The following is a 21,768-nucleotide window of genomic DNA, read 5'->3' on the forward strand; positions in this document are numbered from 1 at the left end:
ATGTCCAGTTTCACCTGGCTGTGTGGCTGACTGGCAGCTACATAGCACCAGAAGAATCATACTGGATATTGCTAGACTGAGAATGCATACTGTTTGTGCATCATCATAAAGCTTAAAAGCCATAAATGTATCCATTGTGCAGCTATAGAAAGTGATAAGGGACTACTTGTATATACTTCTCTTGTTGGTAAGAGGAGAAGTAGTAGAAGAGATCCCTGCAGATGCCTGACTGCAATAAAGGTAGTGGGAGTCTGCAAGGTCCTGGCATAGAAGTCCAGTGCTGAGCTGTGAATCTACCATGGGACAGAAACGAACTCTAGTGGAGCACCTAGGACCTTGCGAAGGGCTATTACTAGCTCCTTTGCTACCTAAGGAGAAGGAGGGCTGAAGTGTTGGAACCATCTGTCCCAAGTCACATACTCAATCAGTTCTGCTGACCCTGGGTTCAAATGCAAGTCTGAGTGACTTCTGTCACCTCTCACTGGACATTTCTGCAACTCAGGGCACAAGCTACCATCCACAGACTTGCCCATCCACAGCTACAGGTAGAGGACTGGGACTTTAGTGAAACTCTGCAGGTCTGTCCATGCAGATAGGCTGACTTCATTATTCTCCAATTCAACTGTTTGTTTTTGCTATACTATTAGCTGGTTGCTAGGCAACCAGCTCAGAGAGCTCCGGTGCTGAACTTCTTTTGGAAACTGAGGGAGATATAAAGAAGGGGGATGTGAGTGGGGGGAGGAGTATGACCAGAAGGCTGCTACCCAGGTTAGAGAATGAGGTGGTCCTGTCTGTGATGGGAGCCAGCTTGGTGGACTAAATGCTACCTTTCTCTTCTGATGCTTGCACTTTTACTTACCTAGGGCAAATGTGATCACCTGTACAAGTGCTAACCTGCTACAAGTGTGAGAAACAGAGGTAACAGATGGAAAGCAGTTGCCTTTTGCAGGGTCTAATCATTCTTTTATATATTTTTAAAACTTTTAGTCATTTAACAGAGCATGGGTGTCTGTTTTATCAGATACCAATGCTGAGGAAATCTGGGTCTATGGGGGCCTCTGGCCTTGTTGGCCTCTATGGGGACCACAGCAAATAGCTTCAAATTCATCCCAAGCCAGGGACAAAAAGCTGGTCATGAGCTATACCTGATAATTTGTGGGTTGGAAACAAATCCTCACCATTGACTAGACAAAAACTTCAATCTTAGCCAGCAGCAATTTGACAGGGTTGGTATACATACCAAAGGATCATCTAGTGTTTATTCAGGGCTTCAGACAGAACCACAGACCTCAGGAGTCTGGTGCCCAGGAATTTTGTAGGTAAGAAGTGGCAACTGTCAGTCTGGGTGTGGGGGCAGGTGGCGGTGTGTGGGAGCAACGGGAAGATGTGTTTGTTTTGGCTCAGTAGCCTTAACAACTTATTTTTAATTAGTTGCTGATCTTCAGAAGTAAAATTAGCAGCTAATTAAAAGTCGGTCCAGATTATCAGACCTCTGAGGAAAAGATGAAAACTTAGTAAGTTCATTCCTGTCCACTAGACCAGTTGTGCCACATCTGGAGGGGGGAGACGGCACTCCCTGAGGAGGTGCTGGGGTCTGTCTCTCTGCTGAATGGTATTCAGCTTCCTGGGTCAAGGTCTGTGGGGAGTGTCAGGGAGCTTGAGAAGCAATTTGCAATACTGCAGAAATCTAGAGGGGAGACAGACAGTCACCCTGCACCAAGCAAACTGGCCATGGACAACACCCATCACCTCTCGCTGGGTAGCCTTGATTAGCAGTTCATACCGTCTTTGATCAGTGAGACATTGGGAGATCACACAGAAAAGCCTGTTATGTACCGTTAAAGAACATGTTGCCCGTGGATGGGACAGTCGGGGCCACAGCATCCTGTTTCACTTCCAACTCGTGAGACCGAAGGCCCCTCAGGGGTGTTGGAGGAGAAGACCAAAAGATGGGAGGACTGGCAGATGCAGCCCTGTAGCCTCTCTTTCTTTCCTTGATCCAGGTCAAGGGTGGCTCTCACCCCCTACTTGTTCCATTGGCAACCTGTCATCCCACAACCTGCCCCTTTTTCCTAGTGGCTCATCAGAGCTGAGATTCATCTGGACACATGGGGGCGATCTTGTCCAACAGACTGAGATTCTAGTGCTGGAGGAGCTGAAAAGGCTTGTGTAGGAAGCCCAGTGGGAGTCAGGAGTTCTGGTTTACCTTGCTGTGCATCATAGTCCCTCCATGGCTGAGGGTCTCTCACGCAGTGGTTCTCAGAGAGGCTGGCAGGGCAATTCTCTGCTCGTGGGGGTGGAGTGGGGGAGGACTGAAACTATGCAACCACAGCACACCCTAGAAGGAAACTGATTCAGAACCTGGATACAGAACAGAGTTCTGCATCCTCTTTTGCTCTGGAGAGAACAGGGTAGGGGCATGTGAGACTCTAAGAGCTGTTGAGAGAGGGCAGGGTTTAGGGACATGAAGAATCAAGAGAGAGAGACAGATGGAGAAGGGCAGGGAAAGAAGTCAGCAGAGAAAAGAATCATATCCTGACCTCTATGAGACAGAATAGCCGGACCAGTATGAAACTGACAGACATGGGTTCAAATACTGCTTCATGCTTTCTGGACCTGAGCAGGTGATTTTGCTGCTTTGACTCTGTTTCCTGCTGTAAAACTGAGGAACTATGCATGCTTTTGGGGATTGATATATAGATATATGTGATACACAGATATATGGACATATATATATGATATATGGGTTGATTGATTTATATAAACTGCTTATGGTATCAGAATCTAGGTAAGTATTTGATATATTGTAGAGAGAACTCAGCTGAAAAATGACAGGAGATAAGGGAAGAACCTTTAAAAACATAGGATTATTTATACCTTGGACTCTGATGTAGAATGGAACCTTTAGGCTGGAAGAATTCCATGGCCCTCCCAATTCACATTGCTTATTTGATTTAAGAAAATGCTGCTCCCATGCAGCCATCCAGCTTCCTGAGCCTGGACGGCTTTCCCCAGCCATTGCTCACTTTCCTTTCTACATAGGGAGAGCTGGGAAAGGACACTGGAGGTCACAGAGAGCCTCATGGATTAGTCATCAGGTCCTGGAGTCGGGCAGGCCTTGTTCTAAGCCAGCTCTTCCTTTGCTAGCTGTATAACCTGGGTTAGACACTTCTAGTCTTTCTTCCATTTTCGTTTGGAAAAATGAAAACCAGGATAGAACCTGGGGCAGGACTGTCAAGACAGGGCGATGGCTTTCTGCTTGTCAACTGTTCTGGCACACAACAAGCACTTCTGTACATGATAAGTATGTCAAAGCATTTTATCACCCAGATTTGTTTTCAAGGCTAGCAGGCCATCTTTCTTTTTTGGATTGCTCACACGAAGGCTGTCTGCTCCTTCACGTCAGGACACTCTTTGTCAACCGCTTGTAAATCTAAAACCTTCTCTCATAGAAACAGGGGGACAGTATGCTTCCACGGGTGTGAAAGAAAGAGGGTTAGATGGAGAGATGAGAAGGATGTGTCCTAGATCATAGGAACACATCGTTATGCAAACTCTTTATCAGGACAGTGAAACTTTAAATTCCCTAATGTCTCTTCTAAGCTTTCAGGCAAGAGCTCTACCTCTGGGTAGACTAAGGCAGGGAGGTCCCTTTCTCTTCACTTCCATTGTCCCAGGACCCTCCATGCCTTTGGTTGGAAAAGTGGGGGCAGCAGCTAGGTCCCCAGGAGTCCTTACCTGAGGTACTCATAGAGCCCGTACATGGGCAGGAAGTCGATGTCAGACAGGAACATGTAGGGGGTGCTGATGTGCTTCATGGCCACATTGCGCAGGAGGTTCACAGGGTAGAACTGGCCCTCCTTGTACACGATGTGGTAGCCCACGTTGTGGCGGCTCATGAGCACCTCGGAGCCCTGGGCGTAACGGAGGAACTGCTGGGCCTCAGCATCCGACAGGTACAGAGCCAGGCTGATGGGCCCCTCCCAGTGTTTGCAGATGGCTTCCAGCATCTGCAGCCTGGAAGAGAAGGGAAGGCTGGGTGTGAGGATCAGAGAGCAGCCCTGAAGGATCTGCCAAGCCACTTTTGGTTAACCAGCCGTAAATTCAGATCTGTTCCTAAACATTCACGCAGTGCTTTCACTTATAAACAACAACAACAAAACATATTATCTGGCTGGTTCTAGTCCTTCTCTGCCTCCATTTGAATACACTGAGGGAGGGTTGGGCCTCCTTGGTTAGGAAGACAAGGGTCTAAAAAAAATGGCATAACACAAGAGAGATAATAGTGCAGTCCATCATGGCAGCTCTTCTTCCCATGATGCCCTGAGTTCCCAAGGAAATGCTTCTTCTTCCCATAAGGCTGTGTTCTGGCTCAACCAAGGAGAAGAGCTTGGATAACACACACACACACACACACACACACACACACACACACACACACACACACACACACACACACCAGAGAAATACACATACAAGTGCATGCGTGCATGCAATACCAAGTAATCAGGGCAGAGCCCAGAGGGAGAGGTATGGGAGGAGCCCCTTACTGTAACAATCACTCTCAGACAGCACACCATGGGGACATGTCAGCTCTGTGGCCCCTCTCTATGGAGAGAATATACTCCACTTCACTTTCAAATCAACTTGCTTTGTCTGCTTTAAACACGTTCCTGTCTTTTAATTATTTAGCTAGCAGAAAGATAGAACCTACCCCTTGACAGCATCCATATAACCTAAAAAGTCACACCCTAGTGTAAGTCACACCCTAGTATAAGGGTAAGACTCCTCCTCTGTAGTGCTGCTGGCATTTTGCACATGGTGTGTCCCCCAAAGGTTCTCATGCCCCAACCTTAGTCCCCAGCATGGTGGTGTATATGTGAAATGTGGGGGAACCACATAGGAGGCTACAGTCTTTATCTGTCAGACCACTTACTGCCCCAGGATCCTGGCAAACCCTGCATGGATACCTAGGAGCACTGAGCCAAGGGGAAGGAGACAAATAAAGCCCAGTGCAAAGACAATGGTGCTTCTAACAGGGAGGTTCTACAAAAGAAGTTTGATGAGAAATCCATAAAGATTATTTTTTTCCCAATGCATCAGAAGTAGCGCCTGGTACATAAATTCTATAGTTAAGAAGCAGCAAAAACCAATTTCAATGTTTTCTTTTCCCCCTCTCCCAGCAAGAGGTACACCCTCAGCAATCTGTTGGTCAGAATGCCCACTTTATTTGGACAATTACCAGGAAATAGCTTCCAGGTATCTCCACACTTGTAGACAAAAGAAAATGGGCACACTCATCTCCTTTCAAAGGCTTTCTTCCCCCTGCCAACTTCCAGAGTTTTCTTTCAGTAATTCTGTGGATTGGTATTGCTCAGAATTTCTCCTCTTTCAATATGGAGGACTGATATATTCACTAGGATAAAACGCCCTCCTCTATCTCTCATCTTTTATAACACCTGCTAGCCCAGGTTGAACAAAGATGCCGTTTACGGATGGCTCATCACCCTGCGGGATGCTGAATCCCATTGAGGTTGGTGCTAAGTCTCCACTGTAGGTCCTGCTCTTTCCTGAGTTTTCAGGATGGATGATTCCCTGTGGCACCTTAGTTGCATCTTTGTATAAATAGGGGTAGGGACTCTTTGCTTCCAGGGAGAGCCATTTATACAAATCCTTGGAGAGTTGGAAGGCAAAAGCAAGAATAATTTCTCTTATGTAGATATGAGGCTGGTGGAAGGAATGGGAAGCAGGGGGCATGATTGACTGAATGTGTAGAGAATATCTTGGCTCCAAATTTTTCCAGACTTAGAATAATTAATAATTGTGTCAATTCTGGGCCACTTGAACTCAGAACCTGGGTTCTGTCACTTGGCTTTTTGGCTCAAGCTTGTGCTACCCCGTTGAGTCACAGCTCCACTTCTGGTTTTTTGGGTGCTTAATTGGAGATAGGAATCTCCGGCGTTTTTCTGCCTTCAAAACCACGATTCTCAGATCTCAGTCTCCTGAGTAGCTAGGATTATAGATGTAAACTACTGGTGTCTGTCTCAGACTTGGGTTTGAGTCCATATTTTCTAGTCAGATAGCACAGTATTTCTTCCCAGCTCCACTAAGAGTTTAGAGTGACAGAGCACACTAGAATCTCAGGAGACAGGTCCAGTTGACATATCAGTGGAGCTTTATAGGAAAGGTGCCAGAGTTGTTCTGTGAGACCTCTATGAACAAAGGGTAACACAACTCCCTTGTGTGTCTGCATACCACACATGACCACTCCACCCTCTTCTCCCCAAGAGCCAACCTTTCTGTCTGGACCCAAGCAATAGTGGCAAAATGAGGTTCTTAGTTGGGATGAGGACATATAAAATGTGGTAAGCCTCTTCTCCCTACCTGTAGCACACAGGGCGCCAGCCACTTGGGGACTGTTCCCACACTTACTATTCAGAGTGACTCCACCCAACTGAAATTCTTATCACTACTTTACAGGTAAAGAGACTCAAGGAGGCCACGTGGCTTCTTCAAGCACTGCAGGGGAAGAAAGTGAAGGAGGTAGGACTCACACCCAGCTCTCTCAGACCCCAAAGCCCAGGATCGAAGGTCCACAGTGGTCCAAGATTCACTATTGGGAACAATGATCTCAAATCTCTTCCCCTGGTGGTCTGTTTCTCCAAATAAGAGCACATTCTTTGATTTTTCTCTATTCCTGCCCCTCTTCAGTCCCTCCCGAAGATCCACTGCTCTCTTGCCTTTCTTATAGCTGTGTCTCTCCACATTTGCTCTTAAGGTAAGTTTCTGTGTAGCTCTCACTGATGGAAAGCTCTGGGAGCATCTTTCTTCAGTCTCCTAGACAGGAAGGAAGGCAGAGTACCTACCACAGCAAAGTCTGGGCCAATGGAGCATATTTTGAGAGACACAGATCAAACCTAAAACCACAGGGCTGGAGGGATGGTGGCTCAAGTTAGGAGAACGCCAGCCAAGCAGGCAAGCAAGCAAGGAAGCAAGCCCAGCAGGAGTGCCAGGCCACCTGCCTCTGCCTGCCTGGACGCATCAGGTTTCAATGAACAGGGCTCCCCTTCCTTCCAGCCATTTCCATCCTTGGCTAGGATGAGCGGGAAAGATCCCAAGTGGCTGAGAGAGGCAGACCTGCATGTTCCACAGTTGTCACTATGAGAGGCACTGGGGGCCTTCAGGTTGGCTTCCCTAATTCCCTGTGGCTTTCATGTAGGGCCTACTTTTGAGTTGAAGGTTTATAAACACCTGAGGTGTTTTGTAAATTGCAAATCAATCCATCAGGCACCAGTGTATGGAATCATAATTGGCTGTGCAGGGGTAGGATAGAAGTGGCTGTGGGAACCTCTGCCTTCTGCATCAGTTTGTGTCACTACTAAGACTTTTTTCTTCTGTCTTGCTTGGTATCTCAGATGGGGGTCTTAGGGCTCCTTGGGTTCTTGTCATATTGCCATACTTGTCAGAATGCATCTGGGAGTTTCATGGGCTGATGTGTGTGCTTTGAAAGGGAGACCTCTGTGGTCAGTATGTGTGGCAGATGTGTAAGCAATGGTAAGGAAGGTCCTGCTAGCTTCTCTGTGGCCCAGGCCAAGAGAATCCTTCTCACTGGAAAAGGGCAGGAGAGGCTCAGGTTCACTGGCATGCTGCTGTTGGTGGTGGATGTACGGACCATACATTACCTAAAGATGACCCTCAACTTGATGTTGGTATTATATGTCTCAATTCCTTCAAAGCACTTATTATCATTACCATTTGATTTGCTCTCTGGTGTGAATACCAGTTGCCCTGCCTGCACACTACAAGCTTAAACAAAACAATGTCAAAGATTCTGCCAACAACGAGTCTTACTTAACTGGATAGCTATTGTACTATTTCTCCAGCCCTGTTTTTCTTTTTGTACTGGTTATTTTTTGAGATAGTATCTTGCTTCCTGCTGAGTTCCTGCCTAGGTGTCCACCTAGATTACAATCTATATATTTTAAACTTATCATAGCTAGGATGACAGGTGTGCATTCCCACACCCTACTTTTTCCTGTTGAGTTGGAGTCTTGCAGACTTTTCTCCCTGGACTGGCCTGGAACCACAATCTGCCCAATGTCAACCTCCCACATGTCTATAATGACGGATGTGGGCCACTTCACCCAGCTCTGGGTTGGAGAAGGGGTCTTGCCTATGTGCAGGTTTTGAACTGCAAGCCTCCTCCTCTCAATCCCAGTCTCCCAAGTAGCTGGGATTGCAGACATGAGGCGCCAGTAACTGGCTCATGGGTTTGTTTTCAAAATTCTTCAGGTAACTCAATCTGTTCTAGGCTAAGACGATAAAACAATGAGATGGGAAAACTGCAGAAGGCTTGAGTTGGCCCTGTGGGAAATGCACCATAAATATTTCTGGTTGCATCCAGACACAGAGAAGAAAAAGAAACAGCCATTGCTTCTCTGAGACCACAGTGGCTCTAGTCTAGACATTTCCCTTTCACCTTAGGGTAACTGGAGTCAGGTTCAAACTCCATCTTTCCTGCTATGTTACCTTTGATCAGTAGCAGCAGCAACACAGCAAGAAAAAGATGAGAATCCCCAGCTGGCAGGACTGGGTGGGAACAGAGCCCAGGGGGTGATCTCTCATTCTCCATTTCACCGACAGGGAAAAGGGCAGCAGCAAGGGGCCTGTGTGAAGGGTGGGGCCGGCCATACCTGTCCATTGAGAGCTGAGCCACCAGGGTGACGTCCGTGTTGTCGGCAGCCGGCTCGTACTCATAGTGCAGGAAGTACAGGTGGGTACGGTGGACTGTGAAGCGCTCTCGCCGGAACTCATAACACAGGTCGTCCTCATCCAGCTCCGACAGCTGCTTCTGGAGCTGCAAGGAAGGGCAGGGAAATTGGGGATGAGCAGAAAGGCTCTGAGGGGCCACGACACTGCCTGCTGTCCTTGAGCCACCCCGAGTTTCTTACCTGTTGGGCACTGCTGATAGTTTCACGTAGGAAGGACCGCTACTCCTATTTCCCCAGCAATTTAACCTGGTTTCTAAAAGGCAATCAGAGGGGCTGGGAAGGTGGCTCAGTGGTAGAGCACTTGCCTTGCATGCTCGAGGCCCTGGGTTCGATTCCTCAGCCCCACATAAGCAAAAAGAAAAAAGCCGGAAGTGGCGCTGTGGCTCAAGTGGTAGAGTGCTAGCCTTGAGCTGAAGAGCTGAGGGACAGCGCCCAGGCCCAGAGTTCAGGCTCCACGACCAGAAAAAATAAAAATAAAAAAAATAAAAGGCAATCAGAAAAGGCTTTCCCACCCAAACAAATGAGCCTGTCTTTTTAGGTGTGGTGCCATCCCAATGAACAATCCACCCTAAACTTCTTGGAAACAAGCAAAAAGTGCTTTCTTACATGACCTGTACTTCTCTCCCTAGACCTACAAGTTTCAGTCTTCGGGCTAGGTATTGAAAAGCAAAACTAGACACATAGGCCAAACAAAAACTCTTGCCCTTTAGTTTCACCTGTGTTTAACTGCATTCCATGTTTTTCCTCTTCCCTTTTTTATTCAAAGTTTCTGAAGGTCTCACCCTACCAACTGTGCTTACAGAAGTCTTTAGCTTGCCTTCCTATCTCAACTAGTGCAAAGAGCTGGCTGACCTGCAAACAAGGAACAAGTACTTTGCACACACACACACACACACACACACACACACACACACACACACACACACACAGATCTACAGTTGACTAACCTGCTTCCTTGCCTGTGAACCTCAACAGCCCTGTCACACAGTATGACGGAGTTCATCTTACAGATGAACAACTGAAATTAAAATCCCCTGGTAGAAATCAGATCAGGAGATGTAGGGGTAGGGGTGTGTGTGTGTGTGTGTGTGTGTGTGTGTGTGTGTATGTGTGTGTGTGTGTGTGAGAGAGAGAGAGAGAGAGCGAGAGAGAGAGAGAATATTAAATGACGGAATTGTCTTGATTGGTGTGATGGTTATCTGAGTGTGTATCTGTGAACACTTGCCAAGTTGCAGACCTAGGGAGGACTATAATCTAAGCTAGGTGTCTGTGATTCATACCTGTCATCTTAGCTATTCAGAAGACATCAGAAGATCACAATTCGGAGTCAGCCAGGGCAGAAAAGTCCATGACACCATTATCTCCAATTAACCAGCAAAAATGACAACTGGAGGGATGGCTTAGTGGCATACAAAAAATTGTAATTCAGTAAAACTGACTTTTAAGAAATAAAAATTTGCCATAAGTCACTCAGCTAGTTCGAGTATTTTTGCTCCATCTGCCTCATCTGTCTGTCGCATGATACCATATAGGTGACGGGGGAATTTACATGGCTAGTCAACAAACCTGGCTGAAAATAATAGAATGATTTTCCAAGAAGGCAAATCTTTATTTCTTTGAGACAGGGTCTTTCCATGTAGCTCAGGCTGGCCTTGAATCTATGATTCTCCTTGTGTCAACCTTTCAAGGGCTGGGTTTACACATGTGAGACACAATGCCTGGATAGGAAGCAGAGATCCTATTCTACACTGAGTCCTTGTGATGGTCTGGCTTCCACTCAGACGTCCTAGGGGATGGTCACACACTGCTTTCTCTGGCTGTTTGCCCTCTGCACTCTGAAATTTCACCAATCATCTCTCCTGGGCTCCCCCTACCTGCCTTTGCCTCCACCTCCCTGTGATTTCCTTCTGTGTCATCACTTCCCTCTCTGCAATGCCATCCCTCACCTCACCTCATTCTCCCTCTGGAGATCGCCTATTTCCCTTTCAGGACTTAGCCTACACAAGCTGGCTCTGCCAAGGGTAGGTTCAGTCCGCTTCTTCTCTGTGCTGTAAGACCTCACTCGAAACCTCCATAGGAGATCTCGCCAACTTGAACAAGCCACCACTTGATTGGTCAGCCACAGTTTATGTTTGCTCTAATAAAGTGCCTGGTGTATGACAAGCGTTCAATATTCACATGTTGCAGGCATGAAAAAAACAAGTGCTGTGTACAAGGTGACCATAGCCACCAGGAAGGCTCATCCTTCCAATTTTCCTCCGGTGCTAGCTAGTAGATGTATGAAAGATAAGTAAGAATTCCATCCTGAAGGCAACAGTTAGTGCCAAAGCTTGCATTCCAGGGTCTGTGATAGCAGACAGGTCTTGAGAATGCGCGCGCGCACGCACGCACGCACGCACGCACGCACGCACGCACGCACGCACGCACGCACACACACACACACACACACACACACCAGGTCTTTAGTCTCTACCACCACCTGCCTGTCTAGAGAGTTGTTCAATCAGGCCTCAGGTGAAGCTACAGATGCAACATGGGACTGATGTCATGGATTCCATTCCTCCCTCTTCTACTTGGATGATCTGGGTGAGTGAGTATGTTATTAACCTTTCTGGGTTTTTAACTTGGTCAACCGTAAAGAGGGGAGAGCAGTGTAAGCTAGCAGGGACTGGGAGAAATACATACACGAATACTGGATTCAGAGTGAGGAAGTGAGGCATGGTGCATCACCTGTCATTGTGGTTGAGGGAGTGACATGGACCAAGATTTATTGCATTCGTAAACTGCTTTGTTAAATGGCAGCTCCTTCGTATAACTACTTAAAGATAATAAAAAAGATGTGACACAAAATAGGGAAGGAGACAGCTAAGTCCCTTAAGACACCTATACGTAAGAACCTGGTGGCACAGGGGGATGTGGAGTGTGTGTGTGTGTGTGTGTGTGTGAAGGTGGGTGTCTTGATTCCTGAACCAGAGTTGCCAAACCCGTCTCCTTGGAGAACTCAAATATGCTTAGAAGCCTGACTGTTAGCTCCTCAGAGAAAATTTACTTATTCTCCTCCTCTGCAAAAGAGCAAAGATGACCATTTCCATTTTGGAATTCAAACCCCTGCAAACTCGTTGCAAGAGCAGGTTGGCCTTTTCCTTTTCTTTGTTTTGCTCTTTGTGTTTTTAGCATGTTGACCAGCGTGCATGCTTCTAGTTTCATGAAGAGAAGGCAAGGGGGTGTGGAGTTGTGTGTCTAAGCAAGGAGAGGAATGTGCTGATGGAAACTAGGTCTGCTTTGGGGGGATTTGAACAAGGACTTTGTCCTCAGCACCTAGAAGGAATATTAGCGACCATACAGGAGATGGGTGTGTGCCTGGGGCTTTTTCCTTTCCTTATTAAGGTAAATGGCTTCAGAAGTCTCCATCTTTAGACTTCAAACCAGGGGCAAGGAAAAACAATGTTCCATAAACAAAGCAGTCCTTTACACACACACACACACAGACACACACAGACACACACACACACACACACAGGCACACTCAAAATATGGTCCCAACACAGCCAAAACATAAACAAAAGATATTAGAAAATAGATGGAAGAGAACATTACAAGGTTAACAAAGATTTTTCTCTGAGTGACAGATTCCAAGATAAATTTTATTGCTTCTTTATACTGTTCTGTACTTAACGGATTCCCTGCAATTTTCTCAAATGAACTAATGTGGGTAGGAGTGCTTTGTAAACTGGAAGGTGCTCTACAAACCTAAGCAATGTGATTAGGACTACATTATGCACCTTTTCAGATTCTAATGCAGGCGTGCTTTTCTTGCTGACAGCCTGGCTAAGGAAGACACTAGCAACTTAATCAGCCTTTGCTTTTTTACCCAGGGACTGGGTAATGTCTCTGGGGAGATGCAGAGCTGGAGGGGGCACTTTCATTAACAGGTCTGAAAGCTACTGTACCCAGCTCTCCATCCACCAGGAAGAAGCACAGGGCTCTGACAAGCAAGTCACAGAAACAAAAGACAGATTTCTCCAGAGATAAAACGCATTTGCTAAATTGCTTCTTTGGGCAGCCAGCTGAGGCACAGGGAGATTTAGACTCAAGGGGAAACGGTCCTTTAAGCAGTTGGCATTTATTCCTTCTTACCCCTAAGGACGATGGCCTAGATTGACCTTTGAGCTGCCTGAAATGATGGCTGGACATGCCTGAGTAGTTCAGCAGCATGGGGGAGAGGGGATTAGATGTGTGTCCCCAGTCTCTGGCCTAAGGGACATCAGTTTCCAGCTGGGCAAAGCTACAGAGTGGTATTATTGCGGTATCAGGAAACTAAGACTTGATCGCTTTGATTTTCATTTATTCTGTGACCTTCAACAAGTCCTGTCTCAGTGTTGGACAAAGAAAGTTTGGGTTTCATAAAAACAACTTTCACAAATTAACAGGTCACATGCCACCAGCCTGGCAGGCATTCTCAGTTAATGTTCACAAGAGATCCGCCAGTGAGGGCCCGGTCAGGCCTGTCTTTCACATGATGTGTAGAGAACACAGGGGCTGCGACTCAATCCAAGTGTACTTATGGAGCTCTCCCAGAAACCAAGACACTGCAGTGCCCTGTCAAGCAATCTCTGCAGCTCTTCCTGGCTCGAAGGCTAGATGATTCTGTGGCTTTAAGTAATGGTTCCAACTTCTTTAGGGGTTGCCCTTGGCAGAGTGTCTTTTGCTTCCCATGATCATGGCTTGACAATTCTAAGTTCTAAAGAAAATCGATGCCTAAATGGTTAAGACAGTAACTGCTAAACCAACTTTCTTGGGATCTAAAGAACTCAGAATATCTGGAGACCTTCAGACTGTGCAACACCACCTATTCTTTAATTCTGTATGTCAACTAACACAAAGGATATAAACTGCTGCCACGTTTAACCTACAGGAAAGCAGTTTTATTGTAACTCACCCCAGAAGGTCAAGGCCAATTGTGACACTCCAGCTGGGGGTGGGGTGGGGAGGGAGGAATGAGGACACATGGCCCAGATAACAGAGACCAACACTCAGCATCAAGCCTTCCTGCTCACTGTCTGGCTGTACCTTTGTTCCCTATAAAAAGGCTTTTTCCTGTACGGAATGCACGTGACGGAGCCTTGGGGTTGATGGCCCTCTCCATCCTTTCCATAAATAAAGAAATAAATCTGATATCCTTCCTGGCTACTTTCAGGCTCACTGAGACAATATTCCTGAGAAAGCAAGTTAAGGAGGAGAGATTTATCTTGGTTCATAGCTTCAGAGGTTTCAGTCCATCATGATGGGGAGGGCATGCCAGACTAGAGAACTCACAATATGGTGGCTAGGAAGTGGGGATGGGGGAGGGGAAGGCACAAGGGAGAGGGAGAATGAGAAGAAGAGATGCTATTCTCTACTACAGTCCCTTGGTAACCACCTTTCGTTTTCTGGAGAAAAGACAAGATTCCCATGAGCACCTTGTGTGGAAGGCAAACTGCCCCTCAAACAAACAATGCCCTCTTCTTATCTCAAAGAAAACAGTCAAAAACTCAAGAGACCACCTTGTTCTGGTTCTATTATAGAAATAAAGTGGCGTCTTATCTGGAAATCCTCCAAATCCTCTAGAGATAAAGACTAAGCTACAGGTCAACTAGGCCATAGCTCTGACTTGGGACGATTTTAACTATGCATACCTTTCTCATCCCATTCCTAATTCTCCCCTATTTAATCAGAAGCCAGGAAGACTGCAGAAGAGGAACTAATGTGCTCTTCCCATGTCTGCCACATAATACACCTTTCTCTGCCCTTCAGCAGATCTCTTTATTTGGTATATGTGGGTGTGGGGCCATGCTTAATTTGGGACTCCAAGAATTTGGGCCTGAGGTATAAAAACCTGGTTTTACCATTAGCTTCTTACTTACCAACTTCCAGAAACCATACTGACATTCCTCAGGAACCCACAACAAATAGCCCAGACTGTAAATGGAAGTGGACTTCTGGCTTTGTCTGGAACCCTACTCCCTCTACAAGTTTTTACCTGAATAAAACTTTGCTGGTGTTGAACCCTCTGAACCCTCTTTCTATTCTTTTTCTTTTTTTTTTGGTGTGTGTGTGTGTGTGTGTGTGTGAGAGAGAGAGAGAGAGAGAGAGAGAGAGAGAGAGAGAGAGCACTATGGGGCTTGAACTCAGGGCCTGGGTGCTGTCTCTGAGCTCTTTTGCTAAAAGTGAGCACTTTACCACAGCTCTATTTCCTCTTCACGCCTTTTGAGTCAAACACCTATGCTTACTAGCTCTCTCCCTTTTCTTCTTTAATCCCATCCAGGCTTCCAGACAGATGGTGTCACCATCTTTATGGGGGTTTCTCCTCCCTCCTTAATTAATCCTCTTTGGAAATGTCTTGACAGACACTTCCAGAGGTGTGCTTTACTGTATCCTAGCCAATTCTCAACCCACTCAAGTTGATGATCAAAATTAACCATTACACTTGCTTGTGTGCATCATAAGCAAGTTCCAGGAAGCCAAGGTATTTTTACTGAGAAACAAAAGCATGAACTACTTTCTTTCGCTGGAAGGGGAAGGCTACACTCAGGTACATTTAGTAAGGTTTCAGAGATGGTCTGCCTGGCCCTGCCTAAACTGGGAAGAGATAATTCCCTCTCTCCCTGGTACTAATTCATACATCACATGAAAATAACTGGTTTTGATTTCATGTCAAGTGCCATGTTAGCAATGGGCAGTGACCTTCCATACTGGAAATGATGCTCCAGTCTGGAAGAGGCAAAGGAAGTTAAAACTGTGATCACAGATCGCAACATGAACTCAACTTCACTTTAGGAGACAGGTGTTGTATGGCTCATTTTCTGATCTCCTGAGCTTACTTGGTCCTCTCAGGTCTATCAGTAGGAATCCTTGTGAATCCATTTTACCGATGAGGTACCGGGAATTTTCCGGAGATCACTTGAGGTCTCAGAACAACAAGGTTTTACAGAGGAGCTGCTCTCTGTCATGAATAAGCGAGGGGTCATTTACAGGAGGAGGACTGAGCCAACAGGAGAAGAGGGGCATGAGCTATTGCGAAAAGCACCTAATGAGGGAGCACCTATCACCACCAGGGAAAACCAGACACCCAGGGAATAAGAGCCAGCCAATACTCAGACTTCCTTTGGCTGCATCCCCTAGCCCCTAGGCTCTGCCTCACAGCTGCACTGTGGCCTAGCTGTCCTGGTTCACCGTGGAATGTCTGTGAGCAGCCGTGGGGTTCGGGGCCTGTCTGCCCCAGGCTCCGCTAGCTGCTGGGTGACTGACAAGTCTGTGACATGGGGCGCGTGAGTGCAGGATACCGGGGTTTCTCTGGGATACAGTTGTTTCCACAGAGCCATCTGTTCCTTGGCAGGCCGTGCAGAATGACGCCATAAAGTGTTTATAGAATCTGTTTATATGTGTCTTATTTTTAACTCGTATTTGAGCCACATTGGTGCCACCTTCTTTTCCTCTTGGGGCTCAGCATTGGGGATGAGTCCCGTTTTGGTGGCTGGTCCTTTGCTGTTGTAGCAGAGGGGACTGTGCCTAGAAGCCTCCTTCATTCTGGACAAGAGGGATCTCAGGGATGTTGGAATGAAAAGTGTCCCAGACATGCTTTTCCTCCACCATATACACCACCTAAAAGCCTGGATGCTATTTACTGACCCCTTTCCCAGATAGGAAAGCTGAGGCTTGACAACACTTAAGAGTGACACCAGAAGTCATACGGCTGCTCGTCCCGGGCCAGATACTGTGATTACAAACACTTTAGTAACTTGTTTTAGTTCCTTTGTTCAATAAAATTTATTGAACATGAGCTAGGTGCCAAGCAGTCTTATATAATGCACCAAGATTATTCATATGAATGGATAATCAATGAAACGAATAAGTCATACATATATGAATTGGTGATAAATGCCACAAAGAAAAATAAAGGAAGGGCCCCTTGGGAGGTAAGGGGTGCTGGGGTTAGGATGGTTATTGCAATCCTAGCTCAGGGAGCATTTTAACTAGTCTGAGGGAAGACAATCAATGGTGAGTCAGGACTGAAGATTAATTCCCACTTTACCACAACCTGTTCTGTGAGTTCAACTGTTTTAGCCTCCTTTTCCTGCTCCCTTGCAGGGTTAGTGAAAGGGTAAGAGAAATGACTTCAGTAAAGCAAGCACAGGAGTGGCCGAACGGCTTGTGGCCACGTTACTTCTAAGTCTGCAGTCCCATTCACTGAGGCAGCCGCCCAGGTGGCCAATGCTGGACTTGAGTGATTTGTAGCAGCAGCACAGCTCCTCAGAGCTCTGGTTGCTGTGCAGGGTGACTCATAGGCCTCTCTCCCTCCTATTGTGGGGAAGATTACAGCTGTATTTCCCCTTTCTGCATCCCTGTAGAACATCTCCAATCCCCACAGGCTAGAAGAGAGCAGAGAAAGCTCCAGGAATAGCACAGAGCACTGCTGTAATGCCATAGAGACGAGAGTGACTAATATCCACACCCAGGAATGCCCAGCAGGCTTTCATGCCTGTGCCATTGCTAAGAGATTGGTACTGACGAGCTGCAGTGCTGATCTGGGGTAGATGCGAGGCCTGGGCCCTGGTGGATAGACTGCGATCATCCATTAGTGATGTCTGCTGCGGTCAGGGGATAAGGAAGCTAGGACTGGCAGATGTTGATGGCTGTCTAGAATTCTATACAAATCACCAACTCATTGATGTCTGGCCTCTTTATCTTTTTTTCCTACTTCTGCATATTTTATGTTTCATAATTAAGCTTTTGACAGAAGGATGACTAATTCTTTTTATCACTGATAGGTCTGAATTAAGCACTTTTCTGTGTTTTGTCCTTTCTTTGGCAGCCATAGGGAGGAGAAAGAAGGAGGTGAACTCAGGGAAGGCTGTTCCTGAAGTTGACAAACTAAAAGTGACAGCTGTCAGAAAAGGATCTGCAGAACAAGAAGCCAGTGGTCCCGGGCCATTTCCTGCTAGATGACCAGCAACCTGCTGGCTCTGGCAGTCACTGGTCCCTTGGGCATCCTCAGGACAACTTTTGTCAGTACAAATTATAAGCTGAGTTCAGTCCACTTAAGTTATTCAAGGAAGGACATGTGCTCTAGCCAAGTTCCCATACAAATTAGTTACAACTATCAATTTTAATGGAATCACATTTTTTTTTTAAACTAAAGAGAGCTTCTTCCATGTGGAACCTCCTGAGGGCAGAAAAACCTTTTCAGTTTTATTTTCTGGTGCTGGTACTGACACTTAAACTCAGGCCTTAGGCATTGTTCCTTAGCTTTTGTGTTCAAGGCAAGTACTCTATCACTTGAGCCATAAACTCCACTTCCAGCTTTTTGCTGGTTAACTGGGGATTATAGTCTCATGGACTTTCCTACCTGGGCTGGCCACGAGTTATAATTCTTGGATCTCAACTTCATGAGTAGCTAGGCTTATGGGCGTGAGCCATAGCACCTAGCTTGTGCAAAACCTTCTTGATGAGATGGCCTCAGTCTGCAGGCTCAGGCAAGGCAGGGACTGCACTGCATGTTTCAGAGTAACCAACTACACAGAAGCTTGCTACACTCAACGCCAGGCTGAGCTGTGGGGAAGGAGGGTGGGTGCCCTTTGTTCCCAATGCTCCAGAGGACTGCGATCAAGATTAGCAGCTTCCTTACAGAGGAGACAATTTCAAGTCTGCATGAGGCAGAAAGCTTAGCATCTAGGGCTTGTCAACAGCAGAGGGAGCTGCCCTCCCAGGGTGGAGGGGAAACCAGATGCCAGCCTGTTGGGCATGCTTCGACATGACTCCCAGATGGGCAAGGAGGGAGAAAAATCTGCAAGATTAATCAGCCATGTTCTGAGGAGTCCTGAGTACACTTGAGGGTAGAGATGGGCTGCTGAGGAAAAAAAGGAAAGAAATGCTACTGCACAGAATTTGTACCTCTGTCCCTTCTTCAGATAATGAACAACAAGGTAAGCAATGCTTGCTGAATGATTACTGTACTACGTAAAAGAACTCTCTGATCCCAAGGACAGATGCTCAGACAAACTATAGCACATGAGCAACTGTGTCCCATTTAAACTGTCCTTGGAGACCACTGGTGGAGCCGGCCTTCTTTCATACCCAACTATCTCATTTGAGAGGCTCTGAGATGGGCCTTGCTCCTCACATCTCAGCGCCTTGCTAATGGGGAGAGCACAACTGTCTACTTGAGTTTTTGGAAGCAAGACCAGCCAAGTAGCTTCTTTCTGCTGTGAGTCTCTTCCTAGCTGGGCATGGCTAGGAACAAAGGGGACAGACCCTCTCACACTTCATTGACAGATTTGTAAGTTGGGCTTCTCTGACACTCCTCCCTAGAAGAATGGTTAATAAGACCTAACATGAAAGATTGCGTCCTTACAGATTGGGCATCAAGGTTTATGAAGACACACACACACACACACAGACACAGACACACACACACACAGACACACACACACACAGACACACACACACACACACACACACACACACACACACACACACACACACAGCACATGGTGGTCTTGGAGCTGCATCCTTCTTTTTTAGAGATTTCACACAAATTATCCATGAAATACTGTGATAGATGCATCCCTGGGTCCCAGTTACAAATAAGATGTCAAACCTGAGTCTCACAGCATTTGGGGGCCCTTCTCTGAGGTCACATGACTGTTTCAAGGCTCTGTGAGGGCACGTGACTGTCACATGATTGTCATCCCCCCGCAGACAGCCCACCCCTCTGTCGCCACCATCACCTCCCACTCAGGCAACAACGTAGCAATGAGATTGGGCAGCCTTCCGCCATTCTCCACACCCCTGCTACTCTCCCAAATGCACCAAGCCTCCGTTTACTGGTGGTCTCCTCCGGTCCTTCCCATCAGTGCTGCCTTCCAGACTTCTCACCTCCAGGAAGCCTTCTGGGAGGCATCTCTGGCCTCTGGTCCTGTGCAATCCCCCTCCCACTCCCTCATGGCATGTCACCGTCCACGACATGTCCATTTGTGCCCGTCTGCATCCTTCCAGCGACAGGCTGCTGTGAGAGGCAGGCCTTGCGCTGCAGGGCCTCCTGCCTTGTCACTATTCCTGGTGAATATTGAATGATACTCTGCCCAATGGACGGAGGACCCGCGCACGCTGTCGTGGGAGCCTGTTCCCATCTGGAACAGAGGTCCAGAGGAGCGTAGACTGCCTTGCTTCTTCTGGACTCCCTGCCATCTGTGCACAAATCCCTGCTCCAGTGACCCCTTCCCATAGAGCCTGGGGCATCTGGCTGGGGGCGGGAGCTGAGACTGTCCCCTCTCCCTCTGGCTGCATGTGCGCATGGCCCTTGACGTGCTGAGAAGGGCTGTGTGCGGGCGCTTCCTGCAGAGCTGGGCTTCCACCAGGGCCAGGCCCGCAGCCTCTGTCTGTGTCCAGCTCCTACCACCGCAGGCTAAGAAAGCCAGGAAGAGGCACCTGGCTGGAGCAGAGCCTCAGGATTTGCTCTCTTGATTAACGAGCCCTACTTATACCTCTTCTTGTCCTTAGAACCCCACTGGTATACATCTATATGTATTTCATATATATGTGTTTTATATAATATATATATATAGGTAGATACATATATCTCTATCTCTCTCTCTCTCTCTCTCTCTCTCTCTCTATCTATCTATCTATCTATCTATCTATCTATCTATCTATCTATTTGTGGATTTTTTTGCTTGAGCTGGGACAACAGCCTCTGAGAGTTCTCCCTGTTCCGGTCTTGTCCTTTCTATTCTATTTTTATTCCTGATTCTTCTTTTCTATTTCCGGTGGTGCTGGATGCTGGGGATTGAACCCAGGGCCTTATTATGTGTCAGGCAAGTGCTCTACCAGAGTTACATCCTCAACCCTTCTGCAATTAGTTTTCTGAAATGTAAACCCAACAGGGCTTCAAACTCTTCGGTGGCTCCTCACTGCCTATCGGATAAGCCCTGAACGTCTAGTCTGGACAAAGGCCCTCTGTGCAGCCTTGTTCGCGCCTGGCCCCCACCACGTCTAGGCTCTAGGACATCAACCACCAGCGTGGCTTCTCTTGGTTCTTTCCCTCTTCATGCTCCTCCCCGTACCTTGTCTCCTTTCTTCTTGCTTACATTTGCTCAACTACAAACTAGGCAATAAATATCAATGGTGTGCTTTGTTTTATTTCAGCAGCGAAGAGTACCAAGTCTGGAAGCCTTACATTTTGGACTAGTGTTTGGGGAGAAATCTAGGCAAACAAATACAGGAGCCAGGTAATTGCAGGCCATGGCACATGCTCTTATGAAAAGAGAATTGAGCGGGTCATAAAAAGTAAAAAGGTTGACCGTTGGTAGGAGTCAGGGCAAGTTACTGCTGAGGCCACACTGTACATGGTTAAGCATCTAACATCAGGGTGTGCTAGACAGTGGGTGAGCCTGGGAGGGGAGAGTGGGGTGTGGTCAGGGGGAAAGGCTGGGGTGAACACCATGGCAAGGCCTTAGTGTCGTCCTGCAGTTCACAACCGTGAAAGCCCTGGAGAGACTGTCCTCCCAGCCTCTCTGAGCTGTTCAGTGGCAGCTTCGTACACGGATGGCGTCATTCTCTAATGCCAACCCCCATTTCCTTGCAAGGCCCCTGGCAGAGAGCTGGCAGACAGGTAGGTCCAGAGCTATTCATCCCCTGTGAAAGGGAGGCAGACATAGCCACTGAGCAAGGCCCTTATGGAGGGAATCCCGGCTCCCTGGGACCCCTAGCAGTGCCACGTGGGAACCCAGGGAGCTGGAGGACTCACTCACTGCCTCTTCCTGGAAGGCTTTTCATTCTGCCTCCAGCTGGGAGAGGATGAGAGAACAGTTTCCCTGCACGTTTGAAAACAAATGCAGAGGGAGCTCTTGAGTACCAAGGATGAGGACAGACACGGAACTGATCTGGTCAGCAAGACGCACTGAGCGAGGTGCAAAGGAACGCAGTGCTAACTGAAAATGTAGCATCTGAAAAATATCAC

General features: G+C 47.2%; 1 protein-coding gene across 2 annotated transcripts in view; it reads right to left on the bottom strand.

The window, feature by feature from the left end:
• Large1 (LARGE xylosyl- and glucuronyltransferase 1) overlaps nt 1–21,768 on the bottom strand; it is a 445,329-nt gene that overhangs the window by 26,272 nt on the left and 397,289 nt on the right. For both annotated transcript variants that reach the window (XM_042693250.1, XM_042693249.1), the window contains 2 exons: nt 8,694–8,857; nt 3,739–4,017 (listed from right to left, as the gene is read on the bottom strand). In XM_042693250.1, coding sequence (XP_042549184.1) covers nt 3,739–4,017; nt 8,694–8,857 — 443 coding nt within the window. The remainder of the gene's footprint in view (nt 1–3,738; nt 4,018–8,693; nt 8,858–21,768) is intronic.

This window comes from Dipodomys spectabilis, unplaced genomic scaffold, assembly GCF_019054845.1.
Source record: "Dipodomys spectabilis isolate Male_0828 unplaced genomic scaffold, ASM1905484v1 ptg000163l, whole genome shotgun sequence".
In the NCBI taxonomy this organism is placed as follows: domain Eukaryota; kingdom Metazoa; phylum Chordata; class Mammalia; order Rodentia; family Heteromyidae; genus Dipodomys; species Dipodomys spectabilis.